This window comes from Kuraishia capsulata, genomic scaffold, assembly GCF_000576695.1.
Source record: "Kuraishia capsulata CBS 1993 genomic scaffold, Kuraishia_capsulata_scaffold_5, whole genome shotgun sequence".
Classification (NCBI taxonomy): domain Eukaryota; kingdom Fungi; phylum Ascomycota; class Pichiomycetes; order Pichiales; family Pichiaceae; genus Kuraishia; species Kuraishia capsulata.
The window spans coordinates 1,046,362-1,063,432 of record NW_019172954.1 but is presented as its reverse complement, the minus strand read 5'-3'; the positions used below and the strand labels follow the sequence as shown (position 1 = coordinate 1,063,432).

Genomic DNA, 17,071 nt, shown 5'->3' with positions numbered 1-17,071 from the left:
TCATTTGACCAGATGCAACGGCAGTCCATACAGCACTGGCGCCGCACCATTGAGATATTTCAGGGTGCATGTGTCCCGGGCTTCGGGAAGGGCCTGCCCTATTGTTTTATTACAAGAGACCTCTGATTTTGGAAACAATCCCCATTGGTCCAACATAGAACCAGTGAATCTATCCATATCTTTATCAGTCACATCCCACATAGACGCAAGCACCATTGGCGAGCCACCCACCAGATAGTTATAGACCGTTCCATAGGATTCCAATACGCCATTGGCTCTCAAAGCTCCCGAAGAACACCCCAGCAACAGTGCAGGAGCACAGCGAGACTGAGCTTTGATTGTCTTGGATTTGATGTACTGCTCACCACCTCCATGTCCCAAATATGCAAACAACCCCGAGTTTGCAATGCCTGTTATGAGCTCGTTTTCAGATGGGGGTTCACCAGATCTCCCTGTCCATCCTGGGAGAGCCTCGAACGAATCCTTGAAGTTCTTTTCAGTACGGTTCAAGTCACCACCGGGGTTCAAGACATAGTATCCTGAATTAGCATCAACAGGGTCTAATCCATGGTTTTCAAGAACTTGCAAAAGAAGCTTGAACGATGGCATTCTTGACACTGACAGATCTCTCAGGATTGGAAGCGACTCCCATGGAAAGTACTGGCATGCAGACGACAGAACCAAGACAATGTGATCAGCTTCTGATTCGTGTGGTTTCATATCCATATGAGATACAGATAGCTCAATCAGACTCTCGATATCGATGTAGAGCTGATCGAGGTCAATTTCATCGTATGCATTTTCCTCACCATGAAAGAGCAAAATGTCGAGCACAAAATACATCAGGTCTTCCAGGAACTCGATGCGCTCCAGTTTGGATGGTAATCCAAGCTTTAAGAAAAGCTCGTATATCGTGTCACTCAGCTCAACTTGCTCTGTAGATCTCCTCCCGAGAGATCTGGTTGTGTTTCTTGAAGGCAAGTGGGCTGCTAGAATATCCAGGAATTTGAGCTTGAAATCTTGGAGGTCGTGAGGGTCAATTTTGCGAGTGTTGAAGATGCTTCTGAAGCCACCAAGCCAAAGATACTCGGCATCACAGATCAAATTTTGCAATTTCAGATCTAATTCCCCACGTTCTTTCCACCACTCAGCTCGGTCTTCTTTGGTCTTGACTTTGGAAGTACGACTGACATCCGTTGTCTGGTCGCTTTCGTGAATAATGGTCTTTAACTCTTTGAGCCCATCTAGAAATGTGAGCGACCTTTCATTCACATCTCTAGCAGCATGTCTATTCAAGGGAAGACGTGCATAAATTTGCGACTCGCTCGATGGCTGAAACGATGATATCAAAAGGTCGCCTGTGATCGAACATATATCAATCGATATCACCTTCCAGTTCTGGGGAATCAGTTTTACCATATCTGAAGAAATGGAGCGAGTATCCAATTCGAAGGTCAACGATTTTGGAGACGGTAGCAGTGACTTCGTTTGCTCTTCCATATCTTGCAATTGCTTGTCGTTCTGAAAGAAAGTGTACTTTTGTGAATCAGCAGTGAACATCAACTCTGGAACTTTCAGGCTGGTACCAGTGAATGCACCTGAGTAGCTGATTGCACATAGGTATGTTTTCAGTACTTCCTCATACTCGTATCCTTTGAAATATTTGCCGTTCTGCATGCAGCGAAACAGCAAGTCTTTGGAATCAAATAGTCCCCCAAGAGCTGACTTCAAGGACTTGGTTTCATTTTCACTCGAGCACACAGAGTTCAATACGATGGCAGAGTCTTCCAATCCTGAAAACTCCGGCTTCTCCACAATGAACCGCTTGCCCTTGCTGAGCATCATCTTACCCTTCAAAGACGCAGAGCGAAGAGCATCGTACTGGAAGCTCTGTTTGCAGCTGTTTTCAGAAGAGGTTCTGGCAAGCGCACCGTTCAGGGCTGACATTGACCTCTGGAATTCAATCGAGAGTCTAGCTCTTTCAATCAAAGTATGCTCTTCTGCAGAGTGAACGAACTCATCCGAAATTTGATCACGCAGACCATGCTCGTCAGAGTTGTCAGATTTCAAGAACTCAAAAAGGTCGTCGATGGCACTGTAATAAGACTCCGTTAGATCTTGGTTTTGCGTCAATTGTGACAATAAGGCATGCGTCTCAAGTTTTTGCAGCTCGACGAATTTGTTCGTGAACACGGAAGAGTTGAAGTCTTCATCAGCCGCAGCAATCAAATCGTTGGCGTCTTTTATTTTTCCTGAAAGCAACTTGTAGTTGGCTATGAAATATCCCAACTCCGCTTTTACGAGATTGAAATCTTGCAAAGATACCAGTGCCATCAGTTCATTCACATAGAAATCACACTCCTTGGCAGAACCGATATGTATAAGGACGCTAATCAACACTTTGAAAGAGTTGATCAAGTAGCTGGAAGCCCTCCAACGCAACTGATTTGACCGGTAGGCATCAACGGCAATGAGCGAAGGAATAAACTTTTGCAAGATATTCTGGAGGATTTTGATTGACCGTTTCAACCCACTAACTGCCTGAACATGCCTGTTTTCCTCAGATTGCAGTCTTGACACCAAGTATTGCAGTCGAGCATATTCGAATAATGTCTCCACACTTCTGTACTTATTCCGTGCTTTTTCATAATGAAGTTCATCAGTCTCACTGAACCAGTCCAGCAATAGTTGACATTTCTGTTTTGCATGAGACAAATTTCCAGTCTCTATAAGGTACTCCAGTTGCTGCAGTTTCCAATTCACCAATGGCATAATCTCAACCTTCTCTTTTGAACCTTTCATTATGACACCTGTAGAGGTCAAGGAATTGGACACTTGGAGTGGGAACTTCAAGTAGAGCTTAACCTCCGAGAGTTTTAAACTAATGTCGATCAATTTTTCCTCGGTGAGACATGACTTTCGATTGTCCAGATATTGGCTCACCATGTAAGAAGCATAAGCATGAAGCCCGGTGTAGACAAGATAGTTGAAAAGCTCGTTCAAGACTTCCAGCTCGTAAAACAGCGTGCAATGGGATGGTGGAAGGGCTGCTGCTTCCAGAAACCTCTCAATACCCTGAAGTAACTTGGTTTTGTGGAAAGACGAAGATACAACGCACATTTTCAGGTATGCCTTTGACAAAATCACCGCCTCATAACTACCGACAGATGATTCAAAGTCAAAATCACAAAGTTGTTCAAATAACAGAGTCTCGGTAGGAATGACATCGTGAACTTTGAGAAGACATATCAATAAAAGGCCTTTATCTTTGATTTCAGTGGTTAGCACATGTGCAAGACCAAGAAACAGAGATATTCTGTTCTTAATGGCATATCCACCTAGGGTCTCTAATATTTCCACGGCCAAAACAGCCTTCGTTGTGTCGCTTAGAATCTCTGGTGTGAAAATCACAGACAAAGTATCACTTTGCTGCAAGATTGCCTTAGACAGCAGCTTGGTAGGAATTGCCATTTCATCTCTGAATTGCGGCAGCAATTCGAAAAAAGGCATCTCACCCGTTCGATCTTGGTACACTTGCAAAAGTGTTACGAGAAATGAAGAACCATCATGAGGATTTCCAGCTTCGATCAATGCATTGGAAATCCTCTCAGTTTTTGCCTTGAGCATTTCAATTTCAGCAGAATTACCTTCAAAGTTTAGGACTTCTGCTTCAACGCATTTATTCCAGTGTGCTATTGCACGCGAAACATCAACTGGAAGTAGTTTCGTACCGCTTTGAAACAACAGATTTGAAAAGTTTCGCATTCTTTTCAACTGGCCCTGACCTTTCAGAATATCTATAAGTTTTGAGACATTGCTCACGAAGCCTGCTTCGTTCTCCAAATCATTTTCAAATGATTTCAGTAAGAGAGTAATGTTATCCAAAAATGGGTAGTGGTATCTGGTTACCTGTCCCGACCTCAATATGAACTCCAGGATAGAATCGATAAGACCTAACAGCTCAGCTCTAGAAGAGTCGGGGTCTTTCAAGAGTTGATTCAAACTGTGCGAAATTGAAGAGAAGGAAGATTTGCTCTGGATAAACTCTTCTCCTGACTCGAATATTTTTTCGCGTAAGGCCTGAACTGATGTATCCGTTTGAATTTGGAGTTCTTGGAGAACACCCTCTATTGGAACTTCAGAAGCCGAACTCTCAGCTCTGTTCAAAAACTTTCGCCAATTCAAGCTGTTTGTCTTAATCTTGTCGTAGTTTTGAACAAGCATTATCATCTCTGTCGAAAACTCGCAGCCTTGCTGGCTCAGACTTTCGCATAGATCCCAGAACGGTAGTGATGTATACTGGTAAACTTGAGCTTTGTTCTTCAGCACCATTGTATCATACATAAGTTTGAGTTTCAAGACCTCCTTCTCAAACATGACAGTCTTCTGTCCAAATTCCAAGGCTTTGATGAAGAACCCAAGCTTCAGAACAGTCTTTGTGCAATTGGCCAGTCTCATGAACCCCTTACTGGCTCTTCTTGATATCAACTGTAATTTCTCCTCTGGAAGGCTCGTTATCCATCCAAAGAAATTTGATGTCCTCGACATCATTTTGATGAAGTGGGTGAGTGGTATATCAACAGTTGCACCAAGTTCAAGCCTGTTGATCATGAGCTCACAGATCAGTAGATGTAAGTCTGCAAATTCGTAGCTGATTTTAGCCTTTCCGATTGCAACCGGAATACTGGTCACATAATCATGAGCTTTCCACTGTAAGGGACTGTCTGTGGCAAGTATTTCAGAAAGCCTCTCGTTCGTGGTGGCCAATGTCAAGGTGGTGAAGTCGTCAATGACATCGGCCAACTTCGACTTGAATTGCATACCAGATCGTATAAACTCGAGTTCCTTATTCCAAAAGTAACTTTTTGCTCTTCTGTCATTGGACAATGCTCGTAGGCCCTTGAACCCTTGGATCGCCAGGTGTATGTCATCGTTGCTGGTCTGCTCAGAGCATGGAGGAACAGTCATCAGAAACCGTTCTAGCCTATTCTTGAAATGGTCCTCTAAAGGCATCAGCTTGCTATTCTGTTTAACTCCTGCCATTTTGTTCAATTCAACATCGGCTAGTATCTTTTTTGCAGGCGATTTCGGCCTGTCAGTTTTGCGCGACTCAAGAAATAATGAGAGCTCAGCTCGAAACGACTCTCGGTCAGCCTCAGCAGGCGTCAAATTTAACTCCGCCGAGCCATGCAGCATCTCGTAATATGACTATGCTAATATGCTAGTGAATAGAAAAAAACTTGGAAAGAATGCAATTTGTTCAGGAAATACAGTCTTGGAGAGAGCTTTGAGAGCAGGCACGGTTTGTTTACATTGAAAACCGTAGTGTGTGGATCATTTGACGCCGCATCATAGTGGAGTGCGTCTAGCATGTACTTGCGTTCATTTAAACGTTTAAGTTCCCTACTTTATGATCAAGAAAATCTGACATGGTGTGTTAATGTGTTATATGTTTATTTATCGGCGAGTTATTCGCTCAGCTTCTTCAAGGTTTTTGCACTCTTACCAAAGTTCTGTCTCACTTCCAGTGTGTCTCTCCTCAATACGGCTTCGAACTCCTTAGAGTAAGGCGCCTTGGACTTAGAATTGTCGTTCTGTTTCTTCACGATTCCAAAGTAATTGGTATATACGTCTCCATTGTAGAATCCTAAACCGGAGTTGATGAAGAAATCGCTGAACTTGAACGCGTCCGTAAGTCCGATGATGTGAGGTCTGATTTCTTTGAACAGATCCATCAAATGAGCCTGGACTGCCTTGAGGCTCGCCTGGTCAATAACACCCTCAGCTAAAAACGCACCAGCGAAAAGATCAATCTGGGATAATCCGTAAATAGCAAAAAGGGTGTACAGGTGTTTTTTGATGTTTCCATCTTCAGGTGTGGCCTCGAGTTTGATCAGCCAGTGGGTCAGCATGAATAGGGCAGCATTCAATTTGGAGATCAACACTCTTTCTGGTGCAATAAGGTCCCAATCATTGCCATTCTGTGCCAACTTCTCAATTGATCCTACAGAAAGACGGATGACAACGGCTTCGAACACATCAACAAGAGAGGATGGCTTTTTGAAGTCAAGAGTAAGTGGCTTATTGCCCTTGACATGATCTGCCTTCCCCAGAAAAGACAAGTCACCACTTGGTTTCTTTCCCTTGGCCTGGAACTTCTGAAGAGTTTGAATGATGATTCTTCCTGCGTTGGTTGCAAGAATGTTGTTATCACCCTCCCAAGTGCATTGGACGACCCAGTCGTTGTACGCTTTTCCAAATCCGGAGTAAGAGGAATAGCCATGGCCACCACAAGCCTGTCTACACTCGTCAATCAATTGGGCAGTAAACCAGGTGCAAGTTGACTTCAAGCAGGCCGAAAAACAGAATACATTCTTCAGTCTGTTGATGGCATCAGACATCTCCTTCAAATCCTGGGCTCTCACAGCACCGTCCAACTGCTTGAGAGTTTGAGCAAACTCGGTTTCAATCTTGTAGGAACCAATAGACATTGCATAGGTTGTTGCCAACAGAGGAAAGAGTCGCTTTTGGTGTAGTGGGTAGTTGATGATTTGGTTTTCCTCGGCTTTACCCTTGCTCGCAAACTGCCTTCTGCCAACAGCATATCTCAAAGCAATTGTGATGAATCTCTCGGAAGTTCTGAAGGAATCTGTAACCATACTGACTCTTCCACCGAGCAACGCACCGTAAGAAAGCTGGGCAAGAGGAGGATCAACCACAGTATCGTCCTCATCAATATAGGTGTACTTAGAAAGCATATACTCCTTTGGAATGACAACATTGGTGAACTGGATCCAGCCATTGTCAATACCATCACGACCCATTTTTGCTCCGATATCACCAATAGCAACACCAGGTAAGAGCTCGTGCTCGCGGTCTCTCAGAGGAACAACGAACGTCTTGACGCCGTAGTCCTTACCATCGACTATCAGACGAGCGTACACAGAACAGTGGTTTGCGGAATGAGCAGCTCCACCAATCCACCATTTGGTAGCTCCCACGTGAGGTGTGTTGATGACTATGTCCTTTGTCTCCTTACGATAAGTTGCAGTGGTCTCAAGGGCTGCGACATTGGATCCATGGGCCATCTCGGTCATACCGAAACATCCATAGACATCTCTGATGAACAGAGCACCTCTTTCGTGGGCCCAATAGTTGAACTGAGCATCAGTTCCAGTTCCATTAATACATGCCAAAAACAACTTGAGGTGAATACCAACTCTAGTCGTGAGCTGAGGATCCACAATACTCATCAAGTTCATCTTTCTCTCAAAAGACTCCAAATTTCCATCTTGTTCGATGTACTTAGCCAACTGGCCGATTTTCCTGGCAGTCACCTCACGATGCTCAGCTTTAGTCATGTCGTAGTAGGTTTCGTCCGTCTTCAAAATGGGATCGCGCTCAACCTCTTGCATCTCCTTCAGTATTTGAGCCGCACCCTCCTCAGAACCCTCGAGGAATACGTGCATCTTGTTGATGTCGAAGTCTGTGGCATCTCTCTCTGCCCAGATAGAGGTGGCCGGTCTTGGGCCCTTTTGATTCTCGCGTAATAAAGTCATTGGTCTTGTTAGTTGTCGAGATAAAAAACAGCGAGACACGAGCAAACTGCCAGCTTATAAAGAAGTCATCACAAGCCGAGAGACATGTGAAAAATGCGGGGGAGGAGTATTGGTCATTTGCACGACTCCCGAGGAATCCTCGGCAAGTCGAACGTGCATGGGGTTATTTCACTTTGATATTTTTCACATTCAATTTCTATTTACACGATACCCCCCAAGTGGTCTGATTATTTTATATGTAAGTTGAGGCAACGCGATCCGGATCAAATACCGTAGACCATCTTTCCGTTAGCATCGTACTCTATCTTTCTGTCCTTCTTCGTGTCTCTCAATGGAGCACCATATCTGAACCCAACGTCGCCAACCTTGGCCTCAGTGAATCTAAATGCCACTCTCTCTCCGTCAAGCACAGGGGCCATGAAAGCCTTCTGCTTCTTAGTCTTCTTCTCTTCTCTGTGCTCCATTAGTTTGGCAAGCGTCTCAGTTGCTGGCTCCAGCTCCAGAGACTCGGCAGCTTCTATAGGTCCGAATGGCTCACTCTCTGCGATGGTCAAAAACCTGGCCTTCAGCGTCTTGACAGGAACTGGAATTTCCGAAAGGTTCTCCTTGAGACCCACTGGGTCGTGCAATGGGAACATTTTGTACATTGTGGTGCTCATGGTCTTGATGTCTTTGGTAATGAGGTTCTGGACGTTGTTAGTAAACAGCTTGTAGAATTGTTTCGTTGTGTCAGGTTGTCCGTTTTCAATAAATCAGAAGAGCGTATTTAACCATGTAGTTGTCTTCAAGACTAATCGAACATTTTTATAGCTAGTTCTCATCACCATATTGAACCAATAGAACCAGACAACCTAAATCACTGTGAAAATTATCAATTTTAAAAGTTAGTAACATACCTTTTCTTCCCATTCTTTTTCGATTGCTCTCAACTTGTAGATGGCTTCGATGCGAGGAAGCTTCAATCCGTATTTGATTGCAATGTCTCTCTCCGAAACACCCTTGTCTATCTGATTCACAATCTCGGTCTTCATCTCCTCCGAAACCATCGTATTGGTTTTACAGTCTGCGTTAAGCCTGAAGGGAGTCAACTGGAGATTGCGGTTGGCATTGGGCCTGTTTTGTGTGACGGCATCATCTCTGACATGTCCGTAGATGGGACGGGTCAACGAGCCGTCTTCCGATGGCGCCGAAAGGTAGTTTGTTGTGTGGTCTTGCTTAGCATAGTAGTATTTGTTGAAGTGGTAATCACCTCTGAAGTTCTTGGGGCCTAGAAATTCCTTCAGCAGCAGGCGGAACTGGGATGTTGAACCTCCTGGGTTCTCTATCCTCGCTTTGTAGCCATACTGTGGGTAGGCCATGGATTTTCTACCACGGCTCTGCTGTATCAAATTGACGGCAGCATTGCCACGAGAACCTAGTGACTGTCTCGACAACATTTTCTCGAGTGTGTTACGCGTGAAGATTTACCTGTTGATTGAATCGTCGTTTTCAATGTGAATTTTTCAACGCTATGGACGATGGCCGGGTTACCTTAGTGTGTTGCTCAAATAATAGCCGCACCCAAAATCAAAGGCTACAGGTTTCTGCTCCTGTAATCATATAGTCATTATATAGTCAACAGCAGTTTCAATCTCTCGTTATCCCTTTCGTCGTATTCCTGGTGATATATCCTATGGGCCTCCTGCAGTGCTGACCGGCTTTCAAGAATGGCATCTAGGTCATGAAGGTTCTCCAATGTCACTTCTCCTAGGCCTTCAAGAACTGATGATGTCTTCTCGTCACTTGAACGTCTAATCAAGTCCACAACTTTCGTGGGAACCTTCCCATATGTATGAACATACTCATGGATAAGAGCAGATACCTTTGTGTAATCGGTACCCAGGGTTTGCGAGGCGATGAAAGACGCATAGTTCTTGGGCGATATCTGGAAACCTCTTCTCTTGTAATAGCTGTGTAATGTCATGGCGCAAAGTTTTGCAGAATTAGATTTCTCAGCAGCACGAACAATTAAGTCCCAAGTCTCTCGATCTATGAGCTTCAAAAGGTTTGGATCGAGTTCTGACAGTAACCAAACCACACCTGTGAAATTGGTGGTATTGGCAACAGCCGTGACCACACTGTGCAGTATCAAGCTTTGGGCTCTGGTATCGTCAATCTTTTCAAGATCTTTCGCAAGCGTAGAAATACGACTTTTCTTGTTTAGTAAACCGTATGATCTTGCCATCTCATATGTGTGATCATTATTTAAATCAACGCCTGTTTTCATGAACTGCTCAAGAACCTTCCATATCGTAAGATGATCTGCCACAGAATGATTGCAGTATGAATCAAGCGTCAGCGAAGCGAGATCGGTGTCCAGTTTTGTAGTTTCGCGTAATCTCATCAATTTCCTCACCACCTGCTGTGTCAGCTCAACATCAAAGTTTTTAGAGATAATTCCCCCAATATGGAGCAGGGAACTCTGTGACAATTGTATGGGGATGGTGCGGTCCTCACATAGCAAAAACACTTTCTTGGCGACTCCCTCGGCTTCATCAAAATTTTCCCACATGGCGCTCAATATGGTTCCAAAGAGTTTCTCTGACACCTCTGGTCTGTAAACCTGGACTATCTCCAAAAAGTACTCCAGATTCTCCATGTCTCCCCGAAGTGCAGCATTCCACAGAACCGGGAAAAACCGAAGTTCGCGCAAAATTAACTCGGGATTCTGATTCGAGCTGTTTCCCCCTTTGAAACAGAGTTCAAAAGCAGATTTAAATACCCGTACCGCATGTTCGTACTCTCTGGCGTTCAGAAGCCGGGAAACCTCGACCCCAGCATAGGCCCACAGCTGTTTGGTACCAGTTTGCTTCAGCAGGTTAAAAAAAATCATCTGGTCCACAAAAGAAGATGATCTAGATACCAATGAGCTAAGTCCTTGTAAAAATGAGGGCTTGAGTTTGTAATCGGGGTATCTCTTCATCATCTCCACCGTTAGTTGCAAGGCTACCCTAGCCATGCTCGCCTTGGCTCCAGTATCGTAACATGAACCAACCAATTCTTCATAAACCTCAACCGACGGCACTTCTCCATTCTCGAGCATTTCATTGGCTTTGCGGAAACTGTACTGTGAATTTTTCATCTCACTCAACGCATCTGACGCATATCTCCTCAAATGCGGTTGGTTTGGGGTCTGAGTCCCAAACCCATTGGAGTTTAAATATTCGGCCCTCAATGAAATCCCATAAACACCTCCAGCCCGATAAACCGGAAGATAAACCGGAAATCGTCTCGGTATAGGCGGGCCTCTGAAAGTCATGGCCTTTATCGTGAATGGTGGATAAGCAAAGAAAAAGAGCTCATCTCGAGTGGAAAATTTCAAGCCCATCTCGAATTTCGACTTTCACCAGCTTTCTTTCAGTCTCGAAAATAGCAACAAAATGGCGTGTTCAAAGTCCATTACAAGAGGGTTTCATACTAGAATACCGCCATGCTCACAATTTCAGGTATTTGATAGATCTATCAAATTGAAGCAACGTGCTAGGGCAGCTAGTGATCCAGAGAGCTCTAAGGTGGAGTACCTCAGAGATGAGATAGCAAGGAGATCCATAGAAAGACTCAGCTTCATCGATAAAAAATTTGTGAACTTCATGGACTTCGGTTCGAACTCTGGTAATTTCGTGAAGACTTTGTGCCATGATGATGTCAGGGATAGTGAGCAATTGAAGGATGACAAACGAGTGGTTAAAGAGAGACTGCAGTCATTGTTGATGGTTGACAGTTGCAAGGAGATGCTCTTCAGATATTCAGATGAGGAGTTACTACAAGGTTCAAAGGATTTCGCGCTTTCGAGGAAGGTTGTGGATGAGGAATTATTCAACGATCCTGCGATTGCCGAGGAAAACAAGTTTGAAGGCATCATCTCCAATCTCAGTCTTCACTGGATCAACGATCTGCCCAGAATCCTGCAATCGATACACAAATCGCTGAAACCAGATGGGATGTTCATGGGAACTATGTTCGGAGGAGATACGCTGTTTGAGCTCCGTACTGCGCTGCAATTGGCTGAGCTCGAGCGCAAAGGTGGTATTTCTCCGAGGGTTTCTCCATTTGTCGGTTCATCTGATGTTGGAAATCTGATGCAACGTGCAAAATTCAACCTGCTCACCGTCGATGTCGAGGAAATAGTTGTAGCATATCCAGATATGTGGTCTATGATGAGGGATTTACAACTTATGGGAGAATCTAACTCGATTTTGCAAATGCCAACCATGCTGGATAGAGATATGTTACTTGCTGCCGAGCCCATCTACCGTGCTATGCATGGTGACGAAAAGGATGGCTCGCTTCCTGCTACTTTTAGGCTGGTGTTCATGATTGGTTGGAAGCCAAGTCCTAATCAACCAAAGCCTTTGAAGAGAGGAACCCAGGACTTTTCTTTGAAGGACGCGTGGGGTGACGGGGTACTTGGAACCAGCAAGCTGATTGAAGATAAATAGAGAGTTTAGTGAAATTTGTACATACTGAAATTTTTCAAAAGATTCGAAACATTGAAAATTCCTGTAAACACCCTCATATTTGTATATATTAGTTGTAATTTATTCAGCTATTTTCAATTTCCAACAGGGCTTTTTGAGCAGATAGTCTGGCCTTCGTTAAGGGGTGGTTTCCTGATATCCATACCAGTCTCTTCTGACAGTCTGCGAAGGCCTCCTTGTCAATTAGGTAGAGATGAGCAAATATCTCTATCGCGATAGAAATCCTTTGAAATTGCGAAGTTTTGATATGCAAATTGTAAGAACGAATGAAAAGTCCCCGTAAGTTGAACTCAATGGGTATGCTGACATTGAAGTCTAGGATCCTAACCCATAGCTGAAGACATGAAGTTTGCAATTTGGCATATCTTCCAAACTTTTCTTTTTTGGATTCCGGTTTTAATATTTTTAAGAGGCAATCAAGCACTAGTTTGCGTTCTTCATCAGAAAAAACCTTCTCCATATAATGCAAAAACGGTCTGAAAGAGGTGTTCACTGTAAGATCACTGGCGTGCATGGCACCTGCAGAAAAACTATAACCTTGCATGAACTTCATAATAGACTCTTCGTCATTGTGAAGATACTCCTGATGGAAGACACCAAACAGGAACATAAAATATTTTTCGTTGTCCACAAAAGCTGAGTCTATTGGTGAAGAATCAAAAGAAGCATATTTGACATCCCAAGATTTGAGTCGAAGGAGAACGCTTAGAGCATTGTATTTCACTTTGTCAATCACTTCGCATGCAAGTCTCAATGTCTTAAGCTCCACAATCCGACAAAGGGAGTCGTTGTTCTTGAATAGTGGCAGATTATCAGAGATAACTTGGAGCATTGTTAGCCGTATAACGTGGCCCACATCACCCTGTTTGGTGGTTGTATAATCATCAAGACTCTCAGTCAGTCTGCATAATTGGTCATCTTTAACAACATTATCGTTTTTTAGAAAACAAGATACTGACTTCAGTAAATTGGCCCTCATGGTTGTGTCAAGCGTTTCGTCAGATATCATGTCCAGTATATCGTCGAACCTCTGAGCTATCACCGGTGAACTCCCAATGGCCCTTGCGGCAGGAACATTGTTGTGTCTGATGTAATAGATCCACTTCTCTTGGTACCTCTTTGGAATGCTAGAAAGAGTAGAGGCTAGCATTAGAAACTTCTCAACGATTGCCTCGTGTGGTAAGCGAATAATCTCGAAAATTAGATCATACAATCGAGCATCAAGATCGCATGAGCGAGCTCTCATTAAGACAGAGAGCAGGTATAAAATCTCTTCTCCTTTGTAGAATGGATCTTTGTGGAAATCAAATGTCTCAGTGATCAAAACATCAAACAGTATTTGGACATCACGCTCTGCCAATTGGGCTGAAGACGATAGTTCTGCTATGGTATAGTATTGTCCACGCTCAGGGTTTGATCGCACCCGAGCCACCAACGATGTTAGCAAATTTTGACATAGATCCTCATCAGAAGTAGTAGCAAGTAAAGGCAATGTAGCAGCGGATAAACGTCTGAACTCGTGTTCATTTGCGTATATTCCTTTGAGCGATAGAAAGTCCCAAAAGTCGTGGAGCATGAGACCGTCCAGAGTCTTGACGATGCTGACAGAAATCGCAAATGACCGTGAAACTAAGCCCAATGCGGTGAAGTCCAACATCTCAATCAATTTCACCTTAAACTCATTATGTTTAGACTTTGGAAGCAAATTGGAAAGAATTTCATCCCCATGTCTTCCCACGAGCTCTTGTAAAGCAGCAGCTGCAGCTCTTCTGATCATTAAGTCTTGGTCGTAGCAGGCGGTCAGCACTAAGTCTTTGAACATCTGCACAGAGGCAGCAGTTGGAATAATGTGACTCTTTTTACTTATCGACCAGGCAATGAAGCACGAAGAATCCCGAACGCTCGATCCAGTGGTATGTGAGAGTTGGTGCTGCTCGACAAAGAGCGTTTTGTGCAAGAGAGAGGCAGTGAATGGAAGCCATTCACTCTGCAAAATTTGGAATCTGGCAAACTCGGCAATTGTTAAGAGAATTCCATGATACGTTTCCACATTTAGCAGTTCCTGATCAACTGGCAAGTCCAGAGCTATGCTCTCCATCTCAATGTTCTCCTGTGGTATCTCGAGCTCGGATACCAACATTGAGAATACCTCGGTTTTGAACTCCAAAGGCAAATAAATTGAAATTTTTGCAATCTGTCTTGATACACATGACCTTATGATGGTTTGCTTGTGTCCCACATGTTGCAATAAAGTGTCAAGTGCATCTTCAACTTGCTCCATCTCTTCTAGAAGTGCAAATAGCTTGCCTAGCTTGCCAAGGTTTTTGATGCAGAGCTTCAGTGTGGTAGTCAACAGATCTTTACGCTTTGACAAGCTTATGACACTTCGAAGATGTAAGTCGGTATACTCTCGTATTTGATCGGTTCTCGCAATTTTGAGAAGCGAATTGAGCGTAGACAAGTAACCGACTTGCTCCGAGGCCAACATCTTATCGGCCAGTCTCTCCAGTTCTTCGTAGAACTCAGATAGATAAACGCTACAGTCAACTCTCGATATCATCCTTGCTGTTAACAAAGGGGCAACATCGGCTTCTTTTCCTGAAGCGCCTAGAAAGTGGCGGCAAATTTTCCATACTCTGGGTGCAATGTCTTGACTGGTACTGATTGATTCCAGTGGAAAGGGACTCAGGATCAGTATAGACAGCCACAAGAGCAGAAAATACCTCTCTTTCCACGAGCCACCATCTAAATCATCTAATGAAGACTCTATCAATGTGATGACCCGCTCTACCTGGTATATGTCAGAATCGAGACACAAAGACACTGCTTTGTAACCACGCACCTTGGTGAAGGTGTAGAGAACAGTGCTGAGCCCGCTTGTTCTAACTCTGTTTGGAGAATTTTGGAACGACTCAGTGCTGAACTCATACAGCAGAATCTCAATGAAATGCCGCAGTTTGCTGTCTAGCAGCTGCGGCGACGGCGAGAATAGCTCTATGGTAGAACATATCGAAAGCACCTTGGAGTTCTGATCTCTGACCTGTGAATCGGATTCTCCGACAATGTCAAAATAACTGCTCAGGTCAACATCCAATTTCTCTAAGAGCTCATCAGAAACACTAGCAATTCGTATTTCATCGGCCTCCATTGTAGTGACCAAATTTACTGGCTTAAATTCAGGTGTGGTTGTAGCATCTTACGCATGCGTTGAAAAATGGCTGACGCGTTTGGGGCTGGTGTCGATGCGTGGCTGATGCTCACATGCAGAAAGACCGATATGGGCAATGAATTCTGACTCTACAAATCAAATCAGACCATCATGTTGCCGAACTCCACATAAAAATAATAGATTTCAAATATTTGTAGCTATTCTGAGCCAATATGTATATATTCGAGTCTAAAAATTGCCACGAATATAGCAAATGCTTAGTGCCCAAGAAGGCCGATGTCCAGTGTTATTGTTTGGCCGTTTTGGGACGTTAATTAAATGCATCAAGGACCTCCTTAACTACCACCTTTCTGCCCATTTGAGTGTGATCTAATAGTTGGAGCGTTAGGCCAGGTGTCACAATATTTTTACTATCACTGCTTAAGCAAAATGTCCTATAAATCGAGCCCAACTAAGATCTCTGCACCAAGAAACAAGGTCTTCAAAAGAGTCCCAAAGAAGAGAATGGAACCCGCTGAAGCTGTATCTACCACCAGATTTGGAACGCTCCAAGAAATGGAGGCTCCCAAGGTGTACTCAAATATCAGATCCTCTTACTTTGCTGAACTCCAAGCACCCAGAGTCTGGAACGATGATATCAAGAGCAGGTCCTCGATGGAAAACTTTCCAGCCATTCCTCAATTCGCCGCAGTCACTCCTTTCAGAATTGCGACTCCTTTGGCGGGATTCTCAAGATCGTCGGTCTACTCAGCTGGTGAAGTTAGTGACCCACTTTTGAAGCTGGTCTCTAATTCCAGAAGCAAGCAGTACCAGCTGGGGTCCAGAAAGGTGACTCTCCAAGAAGACGGTTCTATCCAGACCACTGGCTCTGTTGAAATTGCAATCCAGAACACTCCAGCTGGGTCAAAGAGAACTTTGGATTATCTGGAGTTCACCAATGTTGTTCTCCCGCAATCCCCTTTCTCATCCATGCTATTGTCTGCTAAGAAGAGACGCTACCAGACTGCAGTAATTGAGAAACTGGACAACTCGCGCACTGTCAATGTGAAGGACATTCTTCGTATGGTTGACGATTCTTTGGTTTCTAGTGACACTGAGAGCATGACTTTTGGCTCCAACAATGGAAAGGAGCAGGACGTCAGTATCAGTGCTGATGATCTGAACTTTGCTAAGCTCGGAGAGCTTGAAGAGCTCGACCACAGAGCCGGCTTCAAGAACCTGCACTCAATTGCGATCAACAACAATTACAAGTCTATGGCGCTGAAGGTTTGAATTTTGGAACCGATCCGAAGATCGAGCTTAATCTCACAGCCCTACGGTCAGCCTCTCTAGCTGACCCGAACACTCTCTTTTCTATCTTGCTTTTTTATTACCATTATACCCCGTTAACAAGCAAAACCAATAAAGTGATCAAAGCTTGAATCTCTGTAAAATGCAGTTTTTTTTCCATTAAATCTGGCAATCCTATGTACATCGCTCGTTAACAACCCTGTCGTGTTCTTCACTTCTTCTCAACGCTGAAACCAGGGTTCGTCCGTCTGGCATCTCTCATCTGCGATTTCGTCTCTTTAACATCCGTTAATTCCACCTTCACCAGCTCCTTGACTCTGGCCAGCATACCGGCCTGTTGTGGAGTGACTTTATGGTAAACCACCTGGTTGGGCTTGCGCAATCCCAGCTTCGCCAACGTGTCCTTGTACACCTGGGGTCTGGCAATTTGTGAGCGTATCTGCGTGATCTTAAAGAATTTTGGGGGCATGGCTTTATTGTTTTCGTATAGTGTCGGACCGTTGTACAAGAGAGTAAAGTATCATTGTGTTCGGAGG

At 44.1% G+C, this 17,071-nt stretch overlaps 8 protein-coding genes across 8 annotated transcripts; 2 read left to right on the top strand and 6 right to left on the bottom strand.

The window, feature by feature from the left end:
* Positions 1 to 5,196, bottom strand: KUCA_T00004549001 (uncharacterized protein; the record flags this gene model as incomplete). The annotated part of the gene is made up of 1 exon (XM_022601295.1): positions 1 to 5,196. One exon carries the CDS (start codon positions 5,194 to 5,196, stop codon positions 1 to 3), a length of 5,196 nt encoding a protein of 1,731 aa, XP_022460556.1.
* A 272-nt stretch (positions 5,197 to 5,468) lies between these two features.
* On the bottom strand, positions 5,469 to 7,559 carry KUCA_T00004548001 (uncharacterized protein; the record flags this gene model as incomplete). The annotated part of the gene is made up of 1 exon (XM_022601294.1): positions 5,469 to 7,559. One exon carries the CDS (start codon positions 7,557 to 7,559, stop codon positions 5,469 to 5,471), a length of 2,091 nt encoding a protein of 696 aa, XP_022460555.1.
* Positions 7,560 to 7,822: 263 nt separating this feature from the next.
* KUCA_T00004547001 (uncharacterized protein) lies at positions 7,823 to 8,995 on the bottom strand (the record flags this gene model as incomplete). Its single annotated transcript, XM_022601293.1, has 2 exons — positions 7,823 to 8,245; positions 8,456 to 8,995. The coding sequence occupies 2 exons, from the start codon at positions 8,993 to 8,995 to the stop codon at positions 7,823 to 7,825; spliced, it is 963 nt and encodes a 320-aa protein (XP_022460554.1).
* A 170-nt stretch (positions 8,996 to 9,165) lies between these two features.
* KUCA_T00004546001 (uncharacterized protein) lies at positions 9,166 to 10,857 on the bottom strand (the record flags this gene model as incomplete). Its single annotated transcript, XM_022601292.1, has 1 exon — positions 9,166 to 10,857. The coding sequence occupies one exon, from the start codon at positions 10,855 to 10,857 to the stop codon at positions 9,166 to 9,168; it is 1,692 nt and encodes a 563-aa protein (XP_022460553.1).
* Positions 10,858 to 10,978: 121 nt separating this feature from the next.
* Positions 10,979 to 12,037, top strand: KUCA_T00004545001 (uncharacterized protein; the record flags this gene model as incomplete). Its single annotated transcript, XM_022601291.1, has 1 exon — positions 10,979 to 12,037. One exon carries the CDS (start codon positions 10,979 to 10,981, stop codon positions 12,035 to 12,037), a length of 1,059 nt encoding a protein of 352 aa, XP_022460552.1.
* A 103-nt stretch (positions 12,038 to 12,140) lies between these two features.
* On the bottom strand, positions 12,141 to 15,224 carry KUCA_T00004544001 (uncharacterized protein; the record flags this gene model as incomplete). The annotated part of the gene is made up of 1 exon (XM_022601290.1): positions 12,141 to 15,224. The coding sequence occupies one exon, from the start codon at positions 15,222 to 15,224 to the stop codon at positions 12,141 to 12,143; it is 3,084 nt and encodes a 1,027-aa protein (XP_022460551.1).
* A 450-nt stretch (positions 15,225 to 15,674) lies between these two features.
* Positions 15,675 to 16,517, top strand: KUCA_T00004543001 (uncharacterized protein; the record flags this gene model as incomplete). Its single annotated transcript, XM_022601289.1, has 1 exon — positions 15,675 to 16,517. The coding sequence occupies one exon, from the start codon at positions 15,675 to 15,677 to the stop codon at positions 16,515 to 16,517; it is 843 nt and encodes a 280-aa protein (XP_022460550.1).
* Positions 16,518 to 16,746: 229 nt separating this feature from the next.
* Positions 16,747 to 17,004, bottom strand: KUCA_T00004542001 (uncharacterized protein; the record flags this gene model as incomplete). Its single annotated transcript, XM_022601288.1, has 1 exon — positions 16,747 to 17,004. One exon carries the CDS (start codon positions 17,002 to 17,004, stop codon positions 16,747 to 16,749), a length of 258 nt encoding a protein of 85 aa, XP_022460549.1.
* Between the last annotated feature and the right edge of the window lie 67 nt (positions 17,005 to 17,071).